The 22625-nt window shown below is 35.1% G+C and overlaps 1 protein-coding gene across 2 annotated transcripts in view; it reads right to left on the bottom strand.

Moving 5' to 3' along the window:
- Positions 1-22248, bottom strand: part of eml1 (EMAP like 1) — a 107058-nt gene extending 84810 nt beyond the window's left edge. Inside the window, exon 1 of one of the 2 annotated variants that reach the window (XM_056476776.1) lies at positions 22122-22248. In XM_056476776.1, the coding sequence (XP_056332751.1) occupies positions 22122-22149 (28 nt within the window). In that variant the 5' untranslated portion in view covers positions 22150-22248. Of the gene's footprint in view, positions 1-16623; positions 16685-22121 lie in introns of those variants that run through there. The other variant, XM_056476777.1, reaches the window with a different exon arrangement.
- Positions 22249-22625: the final 377 nt, after the last annotated feature.

Below are 22625 nucleotides of genomic sequence, written 5' to 3'. Positions count from 1 at the left end.
CCCAACCGCCCCCAACAATGCCACCCACCCACCTACCCCATAATCACGCCTGGACATGTTTCAAGACAACAAGTGTTGGACTAAAACAAAACAACCAAGCATTTTTACCATGATAACTAAAGGGAACAGAACAAAAACAGTAAGGTGCTATAAGTAGGTTTTGTCTTGCTACACCACAAATAGGCATGGGCCGTTATAAGATTCTGATGGTACGATAACCTTGGATAAAAATATCATGGTTTAGCGGTTTGACGGTATTGTGATTACTGCTCTAAAATATATTCTTTTTAAATGTCTGGGTAAAAAACAACAACTTTTTCCCCTTTAAACACAATATATATTTTATTTTAAGAAACATTTAAAATATTTTGGAGCATTAACATGTCAGGCTAAATAATTAAAATAAATAATTGACCTCTGTTGTCTTCATTAGACTGATTACAAAACACTGATTTCTTTACTATTTTTTGGAGATCTTTTCAGCTGGAGATACTGTTGTCCCAAAGAACTTAAAACAAAAGATAAAAAAAAATCTTATATATACCATAGGAACAGTATAGCAGAAAATTTTGGCGGTTTATCTTGAAAACGGTTATCGTCTTATGCCTAATCACAAATAGTCACTGCTACACTGTTATTGCAAAAAAAAAAAACCTTTCAGCAACACTAAAGAAATAAAGAAGGCTTCTCTCATGAGGAGGAAGGTTTTTGGGGAATTTTCCACATATGAGAAACAATACATGACCTCACACTTTCCAGCCTTTATTCCATATTCCAAACAAGCTTGTAGCGTAAAATCAGACCTCAGCACTGACTCTTCAACCCTTATCAGCCGTCAGACAGACAAAGCTGTCTGGAAGACCATCAAAGAGACACCAAGGTTGGCAGACATAGAATGAGAGAGACTTCTGACTGAGGGTCGTCGCAGGGGAAAACCTTTTTAAATTATTCAGGAGGCACATGCATACAGTGGAATATGCATAAAGATGACAGCGTGGCCTATATTTACACATCTCCAAAAAGTAACAGTCTAAAAGTAAAAAACGGGACAGAAAAGCCGCAACAGCCTCTTTAAAGATTATTCTCCCCATCCCCCAATCCAAAATAACAGCAAGTGGAGGAGAGCTGTGTGTTCAATTGGATTTCTGGGGTGTCTGTGTTCAATTTGGCCATGGCTTTAGCTCAAACGCCGGAAAAATTAAACGATCAGAGGAGGATGATGGGATGATTTTCATGTCCTGCTGGTGTTTCTCTTGTCCAGAAGCCAGCAGTGTTTTTTAAATCTGGCATCAGAGAGCCTTTAATGTTTATTCCTGTGCCATAACAGCGCTGACACAAACAATTCTGTCTGTCTTGCTGAAGATCAAATCAAGGATTAGCCACATCCAGTTTTTTCCTGCTTTTTTCATGTGATGTAGTTTCTTCCTCTGAATGTATTAGTATAAAGAAGTCTTGATGACGGTTAATTATTATTTTTTGTTTGGTTGGCAATTTTGAATGGTATTGCACAAGTAATAAATACACTGTAAAACCCAACAGTCAACTTTATCAAATAAAATGAGTGTAGTTAACTCAAAATTGACTGAAAGTTAATTCAACTCATTTAAAAAGTTTTGAACTCAGTGTTGAAGGTAATAAGTTCATTAAATACCTCATTGCTTCAACTTAAATGGAGTAAGTTCACAGTACTCATACAGTATAGATGAATTTTTAACTCAAATGGTTTGTAGTAATGTAGTTTAAGTTGCCTTAATATATTGGGTTTTACAGTACTCAGCTGGTTTGAGTTCTCTTCATTTATTGAGTTTTACTGTACTTAAATTGCTTCATTTACTCAAATGGATTAAGTTCACAGTACTTACTAGGATTAGTTTTTGAAATGGTTTGAGTTACCTTAACTTTTTGGGTTTTACAGTGCAGTGTTTATATTATAATCAAATTACATAGACGCAATTATGAGCATGTTTATGAAGACTTTCCGGCTTCATTTTTATTTTTCAATTAAAAATATAAAATAAAGTTAACAATTTACTAATGACTAACATTTATTGTGTTGGTTTGGGCAGTATATAAGATTTTTTTTTATTTTTATTAATTTTATTTAAATGAAGCAGCTTTATTTAATTTATTGAAAACTAATTAAATTCTATCATTAGATTTTTTATCAGCTGATCTGACTTTATTTCGTCTTATTTCATTTTATTTTCAAATCAAATTAAATCAAATCAAATTCAATTCAAATCAAATTAAATCAAAGTCACATGCTCATGAAATATGGTGGCCAAGCAAAACTGGCATACATTTTTCTCTCAAATTTTGGTATTGTGTTTAACATTTATCATTTTAGGGTTAATAACATGATTAGTACCATGGATGTACCTTTAACCGTTTTTTTGTTTATTTTTGCCATTGGCTCCTTGCATGTTAATGAAGGCCCAGGGCAAACAGAGGCAGATTTGGTCCAGTGGTGGAGCTGTGAGATTACAGAACCCTGGAGAGACAGATACAGTGTAGGGGGAAGGGGAACGGGCAGGAGAAACACTTCATCATCCCTTTGAAAGTCTGGCATCCCTCGGGTGGAGCGGAGCAGTGCTACACCCTCCCATTGTTCTTCAATTATACAGGTTTTACCTCATTCACATTATAAATATACATGAACATGCATAAGTGCCCTATAAAGACATAATAAAGCGTATTCACACCTACTATTTTTTATTCTAGATTTTATTTAGTTTTGATTGTTTTATGATACTTTATTTTAATGTTATAATATTCTATTTTGTTTTGTTTTATTTCATTTATTCATTTATTTTTATTTCGGTTAAGTCCTTTTATTAATCTGGGGTCACCACAGTGGAATAAACCGCCAACTTATCCAGCATATGTTTTACGCTTACGCAGCCCTTCCAGCCGCAACCCATCACTGGGTAACACCCACTCACTCATTCACACACATACACTATGGACAATTTTAGCTTGCCCAATTCACCTATAGCGCATGACTTTGGAAACGCACGCCAAAACAGGGAGAACATGCAAACTTCACACAGAAAGGCCAACTTATGGAGTCAATCTAGGGCCATTTATACTTGCAAAAAAAAAGAAAGTTTTGCAAACAAAAAATAAAGTATTAAGCAAAAAATAAATTAATAAATGCAAATCTCCAAAAATCCCAAAGCAAAAACTTATTTTTTTTTTTGAGAAATAAACATTAATTTTGCTTACAAAAATAAAATACTGCAAAGGGAAAATTAAGTTAAGAAATAAAAATGAAATCTGAAAGCAAAAAAAACTGCAAATAAAAATCAAGCAGAGCAAAGCAAACAACGTATATATATATATATATATATATATATATATATATATATATATATATATATATTTGCTATTTAAAATATTTGGCTTTTAATCTTTATTGTGCTTTGTTGCTATCATACTATTATTCTTCTTATTACTTTTATTGTTATTTAACAGTTTTAAAATGTGTGCTATGGTTTTGTTCAGCACTTTGGTCAGTGCCAAACTAAAGTTAAATGTGCTTTATAAAGTAACTCTACTTACTAAAAAAAACTATATTTGCATCATTTTTATAGCATTGCCTTTTAAAAAACATTCAGTCAATTGCAATGCTCATTTTGATTTGCTTTTTAGTCAACCGTGAGTTTGTAATGTTGTCGTCACTTTGTACTTCACGTTTCTTTCTTTTTTTATTCAGTTGGACCTACTGGGCTGTAAGATCACCTCCGTGATACTGGGTGTCTCCAGGTGATGACGTCACTTAAATGGTGTCATGCCTGGGTTCACTACAGGATCGCAGGATTATCAAATCACGTAGATTTATTGATGACACATGTATGAACACAGGAAGAACATGGGGTGAAAACAGACATCAACTGAGAGATCACGAAGAGAATACCGGACAATGACTCCATGAAACACAGGATTATAAATACACAGATGATGAACTGATTACATACAGGGGTGAGACACAGGTGGACGTGATGAACATAATGACATGGCGGGAACTAGAACAAAGGAGCACATAGGGATGGTCACATGACGAAAACAAACACACAAGGAACAGGTTGTGACAGTACCCCCCCTTTAAAAGGCACGCCCTTGCGCCTAAACAAAATGAAGGGTAGGAGGTGGTCAGGAAAGAGTCTGTGAGGGAGGAACTGCGAGATGATTTGGAGGGCTCGGAAAGGAGGAGGTGGCCAGGGAGGTGTCACAGGAGAGAGGAGCCAGGAGGTGAGTTGGCGGGCGTGAAAGGAGGAAGTGGCCAGGGAGGAGTCACAAGAGGGAGGAGCCAGGAAGGGAGATGAAGCAGGAGTAGAAGGACCCAGGACACAGCCAGGAGGATGGCCCAGGGTGGAGTCGACGGAGGGAGGAACCATGGAAAAGGAGTGGACGCCGATTCCAGGGGGCCGAGGGTAGGAGACGCCGCAGCTGGAGGTGGAGCCCAAGGAGGAGACGGAGAGCTGAGGGCGAAGGTGACGCAGAGCTCCCGGAGGGCCGAGGTAGAGCGGACGGCTCACCCGACCGAAGCCACGGCAGGAGCCGGTGGAGCCAGAGCAACAGAGGACCGAGGTATAGCGTGAGGGAAGGAGGATCTCAACAGAGCTGGCAGGATGGAGGGATGAGGCGAAGCCGGAGGAGCAGAATAAAGAGGTGGAGGCAGGGTGACGATTGACCAAGGCGGAGCCGGGGGGATGAGGCAGCCTGGTGGAGCCGATGGGCTGACGGTCCACAGAGGAGATGAGGGAGGAGAGAGCCAACATGGAGCCGTTGGGTCGGAGGGCCGAGGCGGAGTCCGTAGCTAAGAGGGTGGAGGAGATGACGTCGGGCGACCACCTCTGGCTGGTGAAACAGGTAGGCAGGCCCTCAGGGCTACCTCCACATGTGAGGCTGGAGGGTGAGCTGGGGGACTGGCTAACTGTAGCCGCACTGGAGAAGGCAGAATGGTTGTGGGTGTTGACGTCATCGAAGGTGAAGAGGACGGGTTGGATGGGGTACAGCAGGAGGGGTGTGACTTCACTCCAGAAGTCGATGAGCAGCAAGTCAGGGTCCAGGGCCAGCTCACCCTCTGCTGTGGGTAGGTGGGTGGGACTCTCGCTCGGTTCCTCAATGTCCACCAGGACTCCCATATCTAGTGTTGTTGCCGGTTCACACACCTGTTCAGATGGCTGGTTGAGCTCCTCCTACTCGTTGGTGTTCCGCTCTGTCGCTCTTGATGGCAATGGCTCACACACTGCATGTGGCTCTCTGTCTGCAGTGGGCTCAGGCGTACGCTCCCTCCAGTTGGTAGTTAGGCTGGTCGCTGGGTCTGGAGTGGCACTGATGTCAAACAATGATCGGTTCCTCGCCAGTGTCCACTTTACATAAGCGGCGAGATTGCCCCGAGGACCATCTTTGCACGACCGTGCTCTGCAAAGCGGTTTTCAAATCGGAGTTGTTGAACCCGCAGAGCACGTCATCTGACCAGCTGGATCATTCCGCTAGGAATAGGAAGTTGTCCGTATGGTCCTCGAGGCTGTTTTCCCCCTGCTTCAACATTAGGATCAGGAACTCGGGGGTGTAAATAGAATTCATGGGAAGGCAAGGGGAAGGGAAAGAAAACACTGGGGGCAAAAAGAATATAGAAATAAAACGAGTGGAAAACCTTTTTCTTGGGGTCCGGTATTATATTTTGCCTGGGTTCACTACAGGAAGGCACAGGATCGCAGGATTATCAAAACACGTAAATTTATTGATAACACTTACATGGATGAACACAGGAAGAACATGGGGTGAAAACAGACATCAACTGAGAGATCACAAAGAGAATACCAGACAATGACTCAATGAAACACAGGACTATAAATACACAGATGATGAACTGATTACATACAGGGGTGAGACACAGGTGGACGTGATGAACATAATAACATGGCGGGAACTAGATCAAAGGAGCACATAGGGATGGTCACATGACGAAAACAAACACACAAGAAACATGTTGTGACAAATGGAGGCAGGTCCAGGCCTGCCGAAAACACCCAAGTTCCATTGACTCCGCCCCCTTGTCAAATCGAGGCTACAAAATGAAACGCACAGAAACGTGAAGTGCAAAGTGAAAACAGCATCACAAACTTAAGGTTGAATATATGCAAATATTTTATTATTTTTTTTTTTGTTTTTGCTCTGCTTGATTTTTTATTTGCTGTTCTTTTTTCGTTAGCAAAATTAATGTTTATTTCTCAAAAATAAATTTTTGCTTAGCGATTTTTGGGATTTGCATTTATTTATTTATTCTTTGCTTAATACATTATTTTTTGTTTGCAAAACTTTCTTTTATCTTGCAAGTATATATGGCCCTAGATTGACTCCATACCAACTGACCCAGCCGAGGCTTGAACCAGTGACCCTCTTGCTGTGAGATGACAGGACAACCCACTGTGCCAGTGAACCGCCTTTGTTTTATTTGTTAGACATATTTTTATATATTATATATATATATTTATATATATATTTATTCAGTTGTTTTTTGTAACATTATATATTATTTTTTACTTTTGTTTAATTTAATTTCTTTTTTCACTTGCTTTATTAAGCAAAATTATTATTATTTTATTATTGGTTTTATTTAGTTTTTATTGTACTAGTATGTTAAGGTTTAAATCAAGTTATGTTAGTCTACTTTATTTAGTTTTGTATGTTTTGTTTTATTTTTAATTTCTTTAATTTTCAATAGTATTTTATGATTTATTTTATGTTTTATTATTAGGCTCATTGTGAATATGTAGCCCAGTAAACATTTTTTGGAGATTGCGAATTATGTAGCCAGAGGTACGTATGGCTGCATTTTGTCTTTAAAATGAATGCTACGCAGTGGTATGACGCCGCTGACAGCTTCTGCTCCATTTAGCGCTACCAGCTGACCACTTACGTCCACGTGGACGGCTTTTCATCTGTTACCAGTTTGTCCAGTGGCTCGCTGTGTACGTCGATGGACTTGAGATGCAGAGAGGAGCGTGACAACAGGGTTTGAGTCTGGCAAAGAACGGTTCCAGAAAGCAGGTAACACAAAAACATAAGACAAAAAATTAAATAAACAAGTAAATAATAGTAAGATCTGAAAACGTGGTAAAAATTAGGCGAACACGAAGGCTTTTCTTTTTCTGAATTTCTTCTGAAAACACTGTTGAAAACACTAATGGTCGGGTTTAGGGAAGGGAGTGGGAGGATCGGTCGGTCAGTTGGTCAGTCAGTAGACAGCGGCCTCTGGTGGATTTACGTGAGAACAGCAGGTGCAAATGGCACTTGCGAGAGAAATTTGAGATCTGAAAAACTGTACACAGGATTACCAAAAACAAAAAGTGCAAAAAAAGTACCTCTCGGGACGTATTTTGCTCTCTCCAGAAATGTATACAAGGGTATATATCCATAATGAGTTGGTATTTTAGGGATGCTGAGATTCAAACCATAACTGGTAATACTTTAAAATTAAGTTGTATTAGTTAACATTTGTTAATGCACTAGGAAACATGAATTACCAACAAACAACACATGTATTTGGTGTAAACATATTAAAGTGTTGGTTTCTGTATTAGTTAACATGAACTAATAATGAACAACGAGTTCATTCTGCATTACTTAATATTTGCTAATGTTAACTTAGAAAACTAAGTGTAATGTAATGGGTTAAAACTCACACATTACTATATTGGCAAGTTTAAATTAAAAAAGATTTTGTATTTCTGTACAAATGTGATGTTCATTTTTAGGTCAGAGTAGCTAATCCATGATTAACAAATTGGTGCACGGCACGTGTAAGTAAACATTAACTAATTAAGCTGTTAAGTCAACATTAACAAACATTATGTAATGCTTAACAGATGTGTTATTCGCCATTAATTCATGTTAACTAATGCATTAATTAACGTTAACTAATACAACCTTATTGTAAAAAGTGTTGCCCAATAATTTACCCATTAACTTACAAATGTGAAACTACAGTTCGTGGCCTTACAAATCAACAAACGCATAAACCAGCTTTCTTTGACATTTCTTTGAGGCCTTTGATGTAACAGTACAGTAACAGTGCACAATAATATGCCTACTGTACATGAAAATGGCCTTAATGCTTATAATCAGCTGACATTTTCCTCCTCCAGTAGTACAACAGCATTAAAAAGCAAGTCATAAGCAGTGTCAGGAGGTTGTGCTGTTAATTTCAGGGTAACAGAGACCATCCATTGCCCGAGGTCCAAACTAAAATAGCAGCTGCATATTTCCCTGCTCCAATGTCTGTTCATATTTTAGTCAAATTTGTATGAATCACATATTCAACAAGCGTGTTACAACATCTTACATGTGCAAGCAAAATTATATAACAACTAATTATTATACTCACTGTCAATGAATAATGTGAAGAGATGACATATAGTAATTCCTACAGACACTGAAAACATTGTACAGGTCAATTAAAAAAAAACAAACCTGAAATTAAATAAATAAAAACAAAACCCTGAGCGGTGCAACTTTTGGATATGGGATAATCTCAAATAATTTATTATTACTTAGTCACCAACTGAAAACAGCATCTGCCCTACAGCACTCACACAGCCAAAACATAAAAGCAGCAAAAACACGCTTTATCTAGTCAATAAATATCACATAAAAGCCTTTCATTGTCATCTTACCACCTGTTTTAATGGCTAAGGTTTTGCCACAATGCTAAGGAAATTTTAATATTTTGTTAGCATGTTTAACATACTGTTGTTTTTAACACGTTTTGTATGTTGCTAGCATGTTTCTGACATGAAAGATCATGGTAAAAAAATATTGAGCATAGCTAGCATGTTTTAGCATGATGTAACACACTGCTAACATGTTTTAGTACAATCATAACATGTTTGTAGCAAGATTTTATCATGCTCCTGGCATGTTTTAGAAAATTGCTAGGATGTTTCCTATACTTGCCGCAACTAAAATGACACACTTTTCAATTCCCAACCACCAGCATGCTAGCACGCATTAATAACATGCTACTAATGCTAATGCTAGCAGGAATCTAACATGATTCACACACTTCTACTCTTTTAAAACACTGCTTTGCTAACATGTTTTAACATGACTTTCCATATGATTAGCTGTTTGATTTAGCACATTTTAGAATGTTATTTGCATAATTTGTCACCCTGGCTAACATGTTTTACACACTGCAAACATATACCACACTGCAGCATGTTTTTAACATTGTTTACCACACAACTAGCATGATTTAGCACAGTGGTAGCTGATTTTAACATAGCTCAGCACTGTGTCTCAAGCTTAACGACATTTCATTGCATGTTTCTAGCATGCTTTATCACACAATTAGCATGGCTGAACATTCAGCTAAAGTTTTACCACATTTGTTTAAATGTTTCTAACATGATTTTTCCACACTGAACTGAAAATTAGGCTTTGCCATCAAATAAATATGGAACATTTAAAAATTATATGTAAAAAGTGAACAGTTATTTTAAACTGTTTACAAATAGCTGGTACATAACTGTTTACATAATATTTTATAATTTTAATATTTTACTGCATTTTATCAATCAAACACAAATTTGGTGATCATTCAGAACTATAAAAAGAAAAAAAACTGTGCTGACACCCACATTTTGACAAGCAATTATTATGTTATGTTGTAACAATGAAGCACCACAATGAATATTCATAATTTTTCAGTGGTTTCTCAAGTACATGATTCTCTATCCCACAATTATTCTTTCCCCTAAACAGGGATCATCTGCTTTTGGAATTGAAAAAGCACTCAAATTCCTCTGGGCACATGTACAGAATTAGCTGAAAATCCAGATACAAAATTAGAGAACAGCACATAGACAATGTGTTCAATAAGTGCTCTAAAGATCATCGGTTCACATCAGCATGAGTCAAACAATGCTGGACGAGCCACGCCACAGTGACATCATTTAAATGACATCATACACAACTATGATTAATTTGTCTGGTGAAACAGTACCAGATGAGTGGAAATAAAAAGTTCAGCAGAATTAGCAAAAAGGAAAGTTTCGGGCCAAGTGAAATCAGCTTCTAGGCACCATTACAAAAAGAGCTTAATGGTTTTATCTTTTTACAGTAATACTTTTTAAAAAAGTATTTCTAAAGTAAAATACTTTAGAAAGTCAGATCAATACAATGAGCCGATAGATAATTTAATTCACTGTTTGGTTTAAACAAAAAAAAGAACTGAAATACATTAAAGCCTTCCTGTGGTGAAACATTATAATGCAGTTTTCATCAGTCAACACTGCTCGACTTTCTCCTTAAAACTACAGTATACCATTTGAAATTGCTATTATTTCTGTGATGATGGATGTAACAACAGGAGTACGATCCAAATGCAATTTAATAGTGTTGTCAGGCAGACACAGTTAAGTACAGGTGCAGACGGTAGCATACACATTCAAAGCGTAGTCTGTGTAACAGGCGAATAGGTCGAGGCACTCGGCAAAACAAACATAAACAGTATAAACAAACAAGGGTCAAAACACAGTAAGCCAAGGGAGGGCAGGGAAGGGAAGGAAAAACACTTCGTAATGCACACTTCAGTAACAACACTCAGAACAAATGTGTTTGAGTGGAGTGTATATAGTCCAATTAATCAGTCCTGAACAGCATCAATTGTGTGTGTGAAATAAAGAGCTAACCTGAAACTGGTGTGTGACTGCAGGGCATGATGGGCAATGTAGTTCGGTTGAATGAAAAGAAGTGTTCTCCAGTGATTTGCGAGGGCTACATCATGACAGTTTCCTACTTTTTATGTAATTTACATATTTATTGCATATTCATCCTCATTTTGACATTTGCAATTAATTAAATGACAAATATTTAAATGACTGCAAGTGTAATCCCTGTGCATCAATAATTATCCAATATATACAGCATTTTTAATTAGACGATAACCCAAATAATGCACATAATCACTCAGTTATACTCAAGGATCACGAACTATGAGAAAATGTTAATGACAAATAAATGTAACACTAATCAGTGTATAATTTTACAGTGCATGCATCTATGTTTTTTTTAGAAAGAGGCTATATTGCATTATCAAGATAACTATTACAGTTTGACTAATAGTAAATTTAGATTTCTATAAAGATAAGCTTTCCCCTTATGTGTGATTTGCTGGACAGGACAATATTTGGTCAAGATATATGACTATTTGAAAATCTGGATTCTAAGGGTGCATAAAAATCGAAATATTGACAAAAATCTCCTTTTAAATTGTCCTAAGTTCTTACTTAGCAATGCATATTATCAAACCAAATTTAAGCTTATAAATATTTATAGACGATATCCTGGTGGAACATGATCTTTAATTGATATTCTAATTAGGGCTGGGCGATATGGCAAAAATGCAATCTCGATAATTATTTTCCATATTGAACAATAATGATATATATATTGATATCAGTTGTTAATGCTTCCAGATTTAAAAGAGTACCCCAACAATGACTGAAGCCACAAGAATTAGAAGATCTATTAAATAGCATAACATATTTTCCGCTGATAAATTTTTGCTGGCCAAAATTTGGTACATCTCTCATATCAACACACTTTGTGTGTCTGTTTCTGAGTGAATCATCTAAACCTATGTTTTATAGATCCATTCATAAATACAATCACATACTTTGTTTTTAAATGTATAAACCATTTTAAATGAATCGTTTAAAAACCTCACATATTAAGACAGAACCTGTTGCCACCCACTGGTGGTTTTAGCTTCATATTTATTTATCCTTAATAGCCCTAAACCAGCCAAGGTACCAGCACAAAAACACACTTAGCCAATTATCACCAATTATCATCATCATCATTCAAAAAAATATTAAGATGATATTTTTGTCAATTTCACCCACATCAAATCAATTCTAAAAAAGACCATTGTGGTATATTAACTATCACAAATATTCACAACAAACAAACACAAGGCCAGTTATCCCAAATTCAACACCCCAAATTTTTCCATCTACTTCTGGTCGGTCTGGACTCGTTCCACAGCTGGTGAGGGTGTGGACGGGGCATCCAGCCATGCAGACTCCCCCGAGGCGTTACTCTCCTCAAATCCCGGACCACCACCTGCTCCAGACCCTGCCTCCACAGCCCCTGTTTTCCTGGATGAGGGACCAACAGGCAGGCAAATGGAAAGAGGCAGTAAAGAACGAGACAGAAGACCGTGACTGCGCACCCCCTACTGCTCCCATTCACATGATGGTGATGATGTCATTAAAGCTTACATCAGCACTCATAAATTCACTCCAGCATCCTGTTGGCATGGCTATAATGCACACAAGCTGCAATCCACAGATATGAGTCTTCATGATGAATCATGGAGGCCAAACAGAATCAACTAGTGGTTAGCACTGTTGCCTCAAACAAGAAGGTCGTTGGTTCGAGTCCCGGCTGGGTCAGCTGGCATTTCTGTATGGAATTTATTCTCCCCGTGTTTGCGTGGGTTTCCTCCAGGTGCTCCGGCTTCCCCCACAGTCCAAAGACATGAGTTATAGGTGAATTGAATAAACTAAATTGCGCATAGTATATGTGTGTGAATGTGTACGGATGTTTTCCAGTACTGGGTTACAGCTGGAAGGGCATCCACTGTGTAAAACATATGCTGGATAAGTTAGTGATTCATTCCACTGTGGCGACCCCAGATTAATAAAGGGACTAAGCCGAAAAGAAAATGAATGAATGAATGAACATGATTGTTGATAATAGTAATAATGGGAGAAAAAACATCTTATAGTTATTACCATACTTTCACAGTTGATTGATTACTTTGACTACTTAAAATTGTTATTTTTATTCTTTTATGCCAAATATTATTAGGGTTTTAAGTAAAAAAATTATGTTTCATGAAGATATTTTGTATTATATATATATTAATATATATAGACTATATATATAATATGTATATAGTCAAATATATATATATATATATAAATATATATATATATATATATATATATATATATATATATATATATATATATATATATATATATATATATATATATATATATATATATATATATATATAGTATATATATCAAAATTCATAAGTAGTGAACAGATAATAAGTTAATTTGGACAACTTTAAATGTGATTTTGTCAGTATTATGATTGTTATGAACCCTAAGATTCCAAATTTTCATATAGTTGTATCTTGGCCAAATATTGTCCTATCCTAACTAAGTATGCATCAGTAGAAAGCATATTTAACCAACTAGATTGGATAGGTCTTGTAGTCCAGGGTCACATATTTGTATCCTTATCTTAACATTTTTACAGAGTTTATTTCAGGAATTTCATTTATATCACTCCATAATTCCAAAAAGTGAAAAAGTAAAGAGTGACGTGGCCTGCCCGAGTATAGCTTTGACCCATACTCTGAATTTGTACTCTGCATTAGCATTAAACCCATCCAAGTGCACACACACACACATGAGTGAATGCGCACATTCAACACACACCCAGAGCAGGATCTCTCACCTCAGTCATGGTAATAAAGGTGTTTTTTTTTTTACTTCTGCCACTTAAAATCCCTAACAGTACCATTCTAACCTGCAAATTTAGGATACAAGTCCAACTCGCTAACCATTAGGGCCATATGAAAAAGCTAAATGTGCTAAATAAAATACTATAATCAAACAAATTACTCAACGTGGTAATATAATTTTTTCTTTCCATTAGACAAAATTTTTTATTAAAAAACACAAAATCTCAAAATTGAAAGGTGTATAAAAAACACTGCCTCGCTTAAAAGTCAATATATGTCAGTTGCATGACACGTGTGATTTAAATGTTCATTCCTCTGTTATGATTATATAAGAGTTTGTTCTCCTGCTTGCACTGCTCCATATCTTGTGAAGCAGGGAAAACATTAATCATATCTGACGTGGCTGCTGAACACACGGAGCCCCCTTCCATCCCCTCCCCCAGGTTACTATATTAGGAAGAACATAAAAGATGCTCTTTAAAGACCTATATAACAATGCAGGCCTCTTTCTGAACACCGGTAGGCCTATACATTCTTGTATATCATCAGGGTTTCTGATGGTTACACCAAGGTAAAATTAAGACTTTTTAAGACTATACATGCCGGGCTAAATGCTAAAGATTTTTTTCGAATATCCCAGTTGGAAAAGATTTTCACTTGCCCTATCAAAAAATTATTATCATTTTATATGTTTAATAATACAATAATAATAATAATTTAATAATAAAAAATATAGGTCAGGTCAGTATCCTCACTGGTAAATTTTAAACAAATGTTACTGTGGGAAATGTAATTAAACCATTATTGTAAATAGAAATTATCTTAGTTTAAAATTGTTTAATAGAAATTAAATGTTTTAAATAAAAAGTTATAAATAAAAAGTTTTATTAGAATGGATTATTGGTGATTGTATGGGTGTTGGCCAGATTGGGTAGCTATATGTGAACAAAGGAAAATTAAGATCTGTTTAAAAGATTTAAGACCAACAACACAATATTTCAGTAGATTTAATAATTTTTAAGGCCAAAATTTAGTTTCTAATTTAGTTTTTTAAGACCCTGCGAACACCCTGATCACATTATTTATGATATTGCCTCAATATAAGCTTTTATTAATAGAATATGGTTAATATCAGGTTACAGGTCATTAATAACTGCTGCATGTAAAAGTAAAACTTATGCAGTTTTATCTTCAGGATATATTTCTACCTGCTTTGGTCATTAAAAATGACCTTCATCGCTTCTAAGCCAATACAGTAAAGTCATCCTCAGGATATCATAATAAAGAATATCTTATTGAGCAGGTATTTTGATCCGAACAAGGACTGTATACACCCACAAAATAGCACAATATAACTAAATTCAATTAATAAAATATAATAATATTAATTTTAAATGTCTAACTTATTTAATAATTCAGTAAATAAAAATAAGATTAAATACATTTATTTTTGGCAACATCATGACATTAATGAATACTTTTTGTAAAGCACATTCAGATCAATCATACTTGCTGAACATTACATTTAACTTTAGTATGCAGTTACAATTGTTTTTTACAGATTAAATAAATAATCACACAAATAAAATTCCAAAAAGCAATTCAATAAATAAAAAAATAATACCAATTTATCAGGCATTTTTAGTTATTTTAGAAAGAGGCAACAGTCTATTCCTATTAATTGGTGTATCTAGACTTTGTCACAATATCTAGAACGTGCAGTTATGTGACATCAGCGATCCAACCAATTAGAGACCAGAGGAAAACAAAGGGTTCATAAATCACATTTCTCTAAAAGGATCCTAATTAGATCTAACAAAAGCATGAGTGTTTTTCCTCCACAGTGGGACCATAATGCTTGCTTTTACTCGGACATTACAGTACCAGTCTCAGATAGCCAGGATTACTCTGGTCGATCAATATACTATCTTGAATAACTCTCTAGTGTGCATCAATACTAAGAGACTGAAATCGCATTACGGATGAAGATGCTTCTCCTCACACCAGATGAGTGAAGTCAGTCATTATATAAAAATACACACATGCAAGATATATATTAAAAAAACATCCTGCAATTCCAATCTAATGCATCAAAGACAACCGTACATTATACAAAAAATACACACTTGCAATATAAAAAACATCCTGCAATTCCAATCTAATTTATCAAAGATATATGCCATGTAACATAATCATACGGATGTGTTTTCAGCACAAGATTCTCAACGTCTAAAATAACTTTAGCATTTTCTGAATGCAGGGTGAGGCAGTAAAATAATTAGATTAAACCTCCCTAAATATACATAAAGAAAGTTGCTGGATGTTTAATAATCCTTCACTTTTGTCAGATCCCAAAACGGAATATTTAAAAATGACAGTGTCCTATTCAAGGCCTGTCATGCCATTCAAGACTACAATAATATAAATAGTACAATAGTACAGAGTACAATAATCTATAACCATGTCATGCATTAGCATGCCACACTGTTAAACTAAACCCAACTTAAATGTCATCATTATTATCCCACATCCAGTAATTCTCCTTTGTTGTGAATTATCTGCCCTTTCAGCAGATGGGCGTATAAACTATTGCTGTTTTGAATGGTTCTGGCGACATCTAGTGGTTTAGTTATAGCATGTATAAGTAAGCAACTTATAGTCCATTATTAGAGAAATGCGCAAGCTGTTGTTAGTTAACAAATAATCAATGTTTTCTCGCCCATGTTTGCTTTTGTGTTTGTAGACTTGAAATAAATGAGCATAAATAATAACGACTGTCGCTCGTTAGTTGTATGTCTACTAACGAAAACTAACAGTGCCAGCATAGATAATTCAGTAATTTTCGAAACAACATCAATACGTTCTAGTCATTGTGGTTTTGATGGCATTCTCTGGTGAAATTACATTCAACGTTAAGTGCTATAAACAAAAATGAAGGACTCCGTGGTTATGCTGCTCAAGGCTAATATCTAGCATTTCTCCAAAATAAATACAGCATCGTCGATACGCGACAAAATTGCTCATCTATCGTACTTAATCCAAGGAAATATAAAAATACCGCTTACCTTGATTGATTTTTTGCATATTCACGGATATCGTGTCATCTTCAATCTTGTCTTTTCGGTAAGCAAACAACTTTGGCAACACAAAGTTTGTGGTAAAAATGGCGTCAAAAATAAGGGACAGGCCCCTTTAAAAAAATAAATAAGTACATTTTAATATAAATAAAAATTTTCACACATACATATTTTATACATTTCCCTTCTTTTGGTGTAATTATAGTTTTATTTTGCACAATGAAACTTGTTGACAAGTGTAAAACTAGGCTACTTGAACAACATTAAATAGACAAAACAAAATAATCATGACTTGCAAAATTCAACAGTCTAAGGAAAAGAAAATAAATTAAAAAGTAATTTAGTTTGCACCCAAATGTTTTCATTAAGTTTTATCCTATTTAAATATAGTCGACTTTGCTTTTGATTTTGAAATTACACTTTTGAAATTAATTTTGAAATTACACAGTATTAAATGCTATATTAAATGGTCATTTATGCAGTGTAAAAAAATTATTCAAATTGGATGATGATTCAGTGGATTTATTTATATTTTAAGGTAGTTGTAAAAAATATTTGAGCTGAATTTGAACGAACAATTTAAGTTGAACATTACTACATTTCATTTGCTTGTTTAAATTTAGCCCAGATAAATTTGCAACAATTTAGTAGAAATCATTTTTTTCAGTGTGCCCTTCACAGTACATTTGCAGCACTTTACGATTTAGTCCTTAGAAAACAAACAGCCTTCTTCACAGAGGCCCAATAATTACACAAAATGGGTTCATTAAACTCTGAGCTTCATTAAACAAAGAAGTTCTTCACAATTATGAAAAGGATTTCAAAGTGCATCCCAATTAATCAGTTCTGTAAACAGCTCAAGGTTCTGTTTATGTGTCTCATGACTGGATATTACTGCACAACTTCTCTCTGGAGATTCAATAACAAAACTTAAGCACAGGCTACTTTAAATTGAAGATATATTAACTTATTTACAAACCATGGCATAAATGGGAAAACACTAATGTGGGCTGCACAAATGATCAAAGACTAACAATCACCGATTAATCTTCTTTTAACAATACTAATATAGCTGAACAAATTAACTGATGTTGAACACTGTTAACAACTTCCTGTTGAATCTACAGTAACTTACTGGCAGCACTAATCAATTACAGCAAAAATACTGTATTTACATTTACAGCAGCATTGATCTTGCTGTACTGTACATGTATTGACAGTATTGTATATATTTACTGTAAAATTCAGTAATTTTCACAATGCAACTTTACTGTCCCACAGTAAAAATACAGTTCCCATTACAGTTAAATACTATGTAATTTTAAAAAATAGTTTACAGCGTACAGACACTAGCTTAACCTATGTTTTGCGAAGAGTATGATTTTATAAGATAATGCACTGATTTCATTCCCATAATAAACCTTCAAAAGATTAAATATTCAGCATAGCATATTCATACCTGGAGGCAAAACAGAAGCACACTAATTTGCCATTTAGCACCAATATGCTTTTTAAATATGAGTTTGCCATATCAAATCACAAAATACAGGCATTTACTACAGATTGCAGGGTTATATTAGCTAGTGCAGTGCTTTTTTTTTATATTTATTTATTTATTTATTTATTTATTTATTTATTTATTTATATTATTTATCAGGATCCCCATTAGCCACTACCAAGGTTGTGGCTATTCTTTCTAGGGTCCATCAAACACAAAACAAAATTACATTAATACATAACAACAAAGACCAATAAAAAACATTAAAATACAAAATTCATGCGTAACATCCAGAAAAACAATCCACTTAATATTAATATGCTATTAAATATTAATATGCCAATAAATATTTTTAAAGGATTTTTTAAACCTTGTTTTACTTGTTACAAAGCATGTAATATCTGATGGTAAATCATTCCATGTTTTCATTCCTCTACACATTACAGTACATTGCTTTGCATTAGTTTTTTAAACTAAAACCAAAAAATGTTCTTTTTATGCATGCCTGGTGTTAAAATTATGACTAGCATTACTATACAAAAGTTGACAGTACAATATACTTGGAACTCTTGACACAGAAATATTTCTTATGAAACACAGCAGAGAAACAATCACGCTATCCTTTACCAGTAACCAACCTAAAGTTTTATGCATTTTCATATATAATTCTTTCATATACAACTCTTTCATATACAACTCTTCTATTGCAGTGTAAAATGAGTCGTGCTGCACTATTCAGGACTAACTGCAATTTAAGTCTTTACTTGATGCACTCGACCATACCACTGGACAGTAATCTAAATAAGAAAGAACAATTGCCTGAACAATTAGAGAGATACAATACTGTGGTAAAAATTGTACACATCTCTTAATAATTGATAAACCTCTTCCCATAACTATTACCATTTTATCGATCTGTTTTGACCACTTTAACCTTATCAAGAAGAACTCCAAGAAGCCTATTTCCTCGACTTGTTCAATAGGCACACTCATTACAGACTAATTTAACTGTGGTTTAGATTTTAATTAAAATTGACTAATTGCTTCACTCTTCAAAAAAGGTTCCAGAATGCAGTTTTTGCAGCGGTGCCATAAAACATCATGAATCCTCAAAAAATAACATTTGTTGAAATGATCTTAATGGAACCTCTTTTCTTGTTTGTGTAAAGAACATTAAAAAAACTACATACTGTAGAACAATTTGTACAATGAAAAAGATACTGTTCTGTTTAGACCATATCGTCTAGAAGCCTTCTATGCTAAAATAGGATTTGTGTTTTTTATTATAATTTGATTTACTTTTTACAAGTGTATAACTGTGAAAACCACCTCATTACTGATTTTCTTGAGTCCCACTATCAAATACACAGACTTTCAACAGGTAAATTACGTTTTTCTTAAAATATAACTTCTTTTCCCACTGATTATGATGTCTTTTTCTACACAACATAAAAATACAGTTGAGGATCTCTAAGCTGAGTAGCTGAACAGAGAAAAATAAATGATGAATATCATTATTACTATTTATTTACTGATTACTAAAAGTTCCATAACTGTGTTTTCACAGCAATGCGTAATTCAGGATTCTCTAAGAACCTTTCAGGAAAATGTTATTATAATTCATTCATTTTAGGCTAAATTCATTCGCCTTTTATTCATTGAGGGTCACCACAGCGGAATGAACTGCCAACTTATCCAGTTCATGTTTTATGCAGCAGATGCCCTTCCAGCCACACTCAGCACTGGGAAACAACCATACACACTCATTCACACACATACACCACGGACATTTTACGGGAAGATCATGCAAACTCCACACAAAAACGCCAACTGGCCCAGCCGGGGCTCGAACCAGCAACCTTCTTGTTGTGAGGTGACAGTGCTAACCACTGAGCCACCGTCCCACCTTAAACTGTTATTAATATTCTTTTAAAAAACACCTTTGTTATTATTTAATTTAGTTACACAGGGTCAATGTAAACAAATGTAGATCCTTGACAGAATGTTAAAAAGTCACACCTAAAAACATAAACAAAGCACACTTAAACTTTACTTTCTTTTTGTCCACAAATGGAAATTTATCTTTGGCTTGACCACACAACCACATCAGCGTTCACATTACACATATCCCAGAAAAACAACACAACACAATATATTCAGTGTCATCACATAAATCACAATAAAAACTCAATTAAAACCCTATACGTACTTAAAACACAGTATTTAAATATTTTTCTTTACTTGAGGTTGCCTAAAACGTCTTTTTGATAACAAGAGCTGAAATTTTATATTTAAAGTATGGGAACATCATCATGTGCATAATAGCACAAAATACCAGCCTGATCTCACGAGAAAACGTAAGTATTTTACGTTTTGTCAGTTTAGTGGCTAATTCGTACGAATTCGTACGAGTTCATTCGTACGAAATTATACGATTTTAAAAAGGAGGCGTGGCACCTAACCCCACCTCTAAACCCAACCGTCATTGGGGGATGAGCAAATCGTGCGAAAATGTACGAATTATCTGTAATATACCCAATGAAACTGCTGATCATATTTTTTGGAATTGCCCTCATACACAATGCTTTTGGATTGAACTTTCCTTGGTCATTCATCGAAAAATATAACCGGGATTCTTGTTATCTTTTAAGGATATCTTATTGGGTTTTTTCAATACTCCTGATGATAAAAGCAAGGAATATTTCATTATTAATCTCCTTTTAATCCTTGCTAAATTCCATATACTCCGCTGTAAATTATCTCAACGTATACCTTGTTTTATTGTTTTTGAAAAGGAAATTCAACAGTACATTAGAACTATTGCTTCCTCTAAAAATCTTAAAGCTATTAGAACTGTTAACTTATTTTCCTTTTTAAATTTTCTTAACACATAATTTTATATTATTTTTTATTTATTTTTTGTTGTTTTTTTTCTCTTGCATGTGCCTATTTGATGCTTTACTTCTCTGTAAAACTCATGTACACTCTTTGTAACAAATTTGTATGATGTTGTTATTGTTACCCTGACTTTAATAAAAAAAAATTTAAAAAGGACCAATCACAGGGCTGTTGAAGCCGCTCTCTGATTGGCTGTACGAAAAAAAAAAAAAAAAAAAAGAAAATGTACGAATTAGATCATACGAATTCATACGAATTAGCCACTAAATCAAAAAGTTACGAATTGCCGTGAGATTGTGTTGAAAATACACTATTGTATATATCTATATAAATATATAAAGTGAAGTAAAAAAAAAAACATGGAGATAAAAGTGGAAAAAGAGAAAAAAAAAACATGGCGACAGGACAACAAAGCCAAGAACAAACAGTACAAGTAGGTCTACTGCCAGGAATACAGTACTACTGTTGACACTGCTGATTTGTCAATAACCAATTTTAACCTGAAACTGAAAAGAATGAAAAGTCCTCTAATTGTTTTAGGGATGGAGTCCCATTCCCTAGCAGCTTCACTGAAGACAAACTGAATGAAGTTTTCTGTAAAGTCAACTTTAAAAATATAAAAACAACGATTTGTGTGACAGGGTCTATAGATTTCAATGTTGAGCAGTAGAAACAACTGATAAACAATCCTTGCACGCCAGGAGGGAGAAATCTATTTATATCTGATTGTTTTACAGAGAGCCAGCCAGTGATCAGACTTTACTCTCTATGTGAAGGAAATGATCCCTTCTTATGTTTGCATGTTATAAATGAACTGCCATGAAGACGCCAATGACATCACAGCAGTGTTATAAATAACTGTGTTCAGCTATGATGCATGATCCAGATAAATCATAACACACTTCACAACAGAGCTGAAGCACATGAGTAAAATGACAGGCTCTGGTCAGTCTGAGAGCAGCCTTATATGGCCAAAACCTTTACACTCTCATCAAGCAGAATACCAGAACATATTTGCAGGATGAGCTGTCTGCGTGGAGCCAGGCCAAAAGCAGAATAAACCCCAATTTCCCTGAAACTGGATACTCACCCATCGGAAGCCCCTCGCAGTCTGACATTGTGGAAAATCTCTCTGGGAAAATCTGTGAGGATGAAACAAGCGGCTCTTTGAGATTGCGGACACCATCAGACTCCTCTCGGCTTCTGTCCTGCTGAGAACCATGGGATGCAAAGAATGCATATCGAGCACTCGTGGCCCGGGCCTCTATTGGAGGATAAATATGTTTACACCCTCCCTCCTGCCTCTGGAGGAGATCCATTTAATCTGAGTGGCCTGTGTTACACTCAGACTCCATTGCTGGATATAAATGCTCCACTCTGGCTATTTTGAAGCAGATGAACCCGTCCAACTCTGCTTTTACCAGTGGATGTCAATGCGTGAGAGACATTTGTGACAGTACGTTTCATACAATGACTGCGTTGTATCAGTGTCACATGTGCATTCAAGTTCAAACATTATACTTTTTAAAAAAATACTGGGTTGTTTCAAAGGTTGTTTTTTAAAAATGATTATTTCATTGTTAAAAAAACCAAG

The sequence above is a fragment of the Danio aesculapii genome, chromosome 17, assembly GCF_903798145.1.
Source record: "Danio aesculapii chromosome 17, fDanAes4.1, whole genome shotgun sequence".
In the NCBI taxonomy this organism is placed as follows: domain Eukaryota; kingdom Metazoa; phylum Chordata; class Actinopteri; order Cypriniformes; family Danionidae; genus Danio; species Danio aesculapii.
Note: the sequence above shows the minus strand (reverse complement) of the source record. Positions and strands in the feature narration are given on the sequence as shown.